The sequence below is a fragment of the Solea solea genome, chromosome 11, assembly GCF_958295425.1.
Source record: "Solea solea chromosome 11, fSolSol10.1, whole genome shotgun sequence".
NCBI lineage: Eukaryota > Metazoa > Chordata > Actinopteri > Pleuronectiformes > Soleidae > Solea > Solea solea.
In genome coordinates, this window is record NC_081144.1 from 14,004,485 (window position 1) to 14,007,291 (window position 2,807).

The window sequence follows — 2,807 nt, forward strand, 5'->3', positions numbered from 1 at the left end:
GTATGAGTTTAAGTCACTCTCACAGGTCCAACAACCTGCCCCCGACTTTCATCAGGTTCCCCCTGTCATCAAACCCAAGTTCCCTCGTTTTCTCCTTTATTGAGGTGTAGGTCCACTGGGAGTGGAATTGAACAATTGGCGCACAAAAGGAAGCGAAGATCCTTCCATATTCTCCTTTCACTGAGGCAATCTGTTAGTGACATTAACCCCTGAGCGCATTTCCCAGGCCCATGAATAGGGTTTAAGACTTCTCAAAGCTCCCGCTGCATACAGGATGAGACTCCTTTCAAACTTTTAATTACCTTTATAGCAATAGAAAAATACACCCCCATTGTTCCGTGAACTATTCTCCTGTGAGCCAGATGTAAAGAGCTCCCGCCAAACTGGTGACAAGGTAGATACTTTAAAAAAAAAAAACTTTGGAGATCAAATGATGTTGTAGTCCATCAGAAACTCATAATAAATCACAGCTTTGCGTTGTGTTTATCCACTGTGAGTCGCTTGAAAGTTTTATTTTTCTGACTTGAGATCAGATGATTGGATTTTAACGCATGAAAAGTAACTTTTACGCACGGCATCAAGCGCAACATGAAACATGACAGAAACAAGTTGTGGACAAGACGTAGATTTCTGAAAAGTCATTTATTAAAACAATGGGTCATCACCCGACTTCAGTTATTTTTCTCTTCAGCACAAAACCACAAAAAATATAAAACACAGCTTTGGTATAACAATCAATAATAACAACTCTGTACAAATCTAAAAAAAAACCTTTTCATAAAAAGTACTTCATAACATTTTTTTCTCTATAATTTTTCTGCATGTACATATAATCACTGGCATCCAAATGTTGGAATCAGACAGTAAATTACAGAAAATCTGCCATGTAAGGCAACTGTTCCATAAAACGAAACGATGAGAACTTCTGGGGGAATTAAGTGGTTAGTGTTACAATTCCATGGCGGAAGAGTCACGGGTTCAACCCCCACAACAGCTTTTCATATGTGCAGTCAGTTAAATGTCTAAACTGGAAAAATAAAATAATGCAATCTGTTTTCACATGAGTCTGTTCGGCTACCAGGGCCGCCACACGGGCTCGCTGCTCTCAGAGCCGGTGCTCACTCCCACTGGGCTCACCGCTTGGGATCCACCGGAGAAGGACGTCATCCCGTGAACTGGAGACGCTGCAGTCGGTGCTAAGCTGCCGTGCACCGGGCTGGCGTTAACCGCCAAGGACACTCCTGCGTTTGGGTAAAGTGGGATGACAGGGGCTGTAGCGGAGGCAAAGGCCGGGTTGGGGATGAGAAAAGCGAACTGTCCATCGGTTGCGGGCACCAGCTGGAACCCGCCAAACACCTTCGGAGACACGGCCTCAGCGGGACTGAGTTTGGAGGACATGGAGGCGCCGCTGATGGGCAGAGTTGAGGGGAGCTGCACGTGCAGAGGCTGTGCCAGGTGCGCCTGCTGGGACTGGACCTGCTGTTGGTAGTTCATGGACATCATCTGGCCCATGCAGCTGGACAGATGGCTAAGAAGCCTCGACCTCACCTCCGTGTTCACCCCCTCAGAGGTGGACAGGAAGCGGGTCACCTCGTTCATGCACTCGTTGAATCCAGCTCTGTATTTACTCAGGACGGTAGCGTCTGCGGAGAGCGCTGCTGGAGAGAGAGCGGAAAAAGACACATTAGTGACACGTTAAGAAATCTGTGACTTAATCTTTATGTTGACTTTAAAATGTCTTTATATATTCGATTTCAATAGAATAAACTTACCGCTCATCTGGACGCGCTGCAGGTTCCTCAGGTGTTTGACTGTCATCTCCAGGATGTCAGCTTTCTCCAACTTTGAGTGTCTGGAGCTCTGTGTGCGCGAGAACAACAAAAGTTTAGTATTCAAGATACTTTCACAAAGTGTATCCAATTTTTTTATTTAATAAATTGTGAGAAGTTTTTTTTTTTTTTTAAATCTTACATCTTTTTTCAGTGCGTCCAGGATGAGCGTCTTGAGTTGTCCAAGACTCTCGTTAATTCTCGCTCTCCGCCGTTTTTCCATGATGGGTTTGGATGACTGCAGAAAAACAAACAAGTCCACATAAGTCTCATGGCAACAGCTGTAGCAACAACTCAAAATATTATATATATACATATACAACTCAGTCCCCGTCAATGAAGATGAGACATCGTTTTGAATGTGAAGATGTAACTTACTTTTCTGTGCTCGCTGGCATTTTTGGGTTTGTCCGGTGTTTGAGATCCGTTGGCTGGAGCACCGGCGATAGGAGAGGCCGTCTGCTTTTCCATGGTGTCAGCAGGCATTGTTGATCAAACCAGAGGAAAACAGTAAACAAGTAAATCCTTTTTTTGGGTGTGTGGGAAGCGAAGGAAAAATGTTGAAGGAAAAAAAAATCACTTTATGGGTCACTGACAGTGGAGTCAGTGTGCGTCTGTTATCACTGACTTGTCAGCTGACACACAGTACGCGCGCGAGACACAGGCGTCGTTTCTGCCAGTGCCACACGCCGCGGCTGCTCTTATACACGGCTCGCGTGCTCCCGGTTCGTGTGAAACCCTCTCTGCATTCTTTCCCACACTCGCCTCAGCCAATGGCAGCGAGGACTCACCCATTGGACGCGGGGCAGAGCGCTGATTGGACAACACCCCCGCGGGCCGTCAGTCACGCGCTGCTCAATCAGCCCTGCAGGGACAAACAACAAAGCGGAGCGAGCTGCAGCGGCCAGGCAGCACTGTGAAGTGATAAGGAGGGAAGAAGGAGGGAGGGAGGAGGGGAATCTATGTTTGTTTCTAACT

At 46.5% G+C, this 2,807-nt stretch overlaps 1 protein-coding gene across 2 annotated transcripts; it reads right to left on the minus strand.

Moving 5' to 3' along the window:
• Window positions 1–623: 623 nt before the first annotated feature.
• Window positions 624–2,519, minus strand: her9 (hairy-related 9). Of its 2 annotated transcripts, none has more exons than XM_058643059.1 (4): window positions 2,208–2,519; window positions 1,972–2,067; window positions 1,773–1,860; window positions 624–1,655 (listed from the first exon to the last, which is right to left on the minus strand). In XM_058643059.1, the coding sequence occupies exons 1-4, from the start codon at window positions 2,313–2,315 to the stop codon at window positions 1,075–1,077; spliced, it is 873 nt and encodes a 290-aa protein (XP_058499042.1). In that variant the 5' UTR covers window positions 2,316–2,519; the 3' UTR covers window positions 624–1,074. The 2 variants fall into 2 exon arrangements, with proteins under 2 accessions (XP_058499042.1, XP_058499041.1); XM_058643058.1 differs by having other exon boundaries at window positions 624–1,658.
• Between the last annotated feature and the right edge of the window lie 288 nt (window positions 2,520–2,807).

Excerpts from the sequence above, each read along its gene's own strand:
- her9 (XM_058643058.1), bottom strand. The coding sequence starts at position 2,315 with ATGCCTGCTGACACCATGGAAAAGCAGACGGCCTCTCCTATCGCCGGT. Across the intron at positions 1,861-1,971 it reads TGGACGCACTGAAAAAAGAT|AGCTCCAGACACTCAAAGTT; the intron begins GTAAGATTTAAA and ends TCGCGCACACAG. Across the intron at positions 1,659-1,772 it reads GCAGCGCGTCCAGATGAGCG|CAGCGCTCTCCGCAGACGCT; the intron begins GTAAGTTTATTC and ends CTCTCTCTCCAG.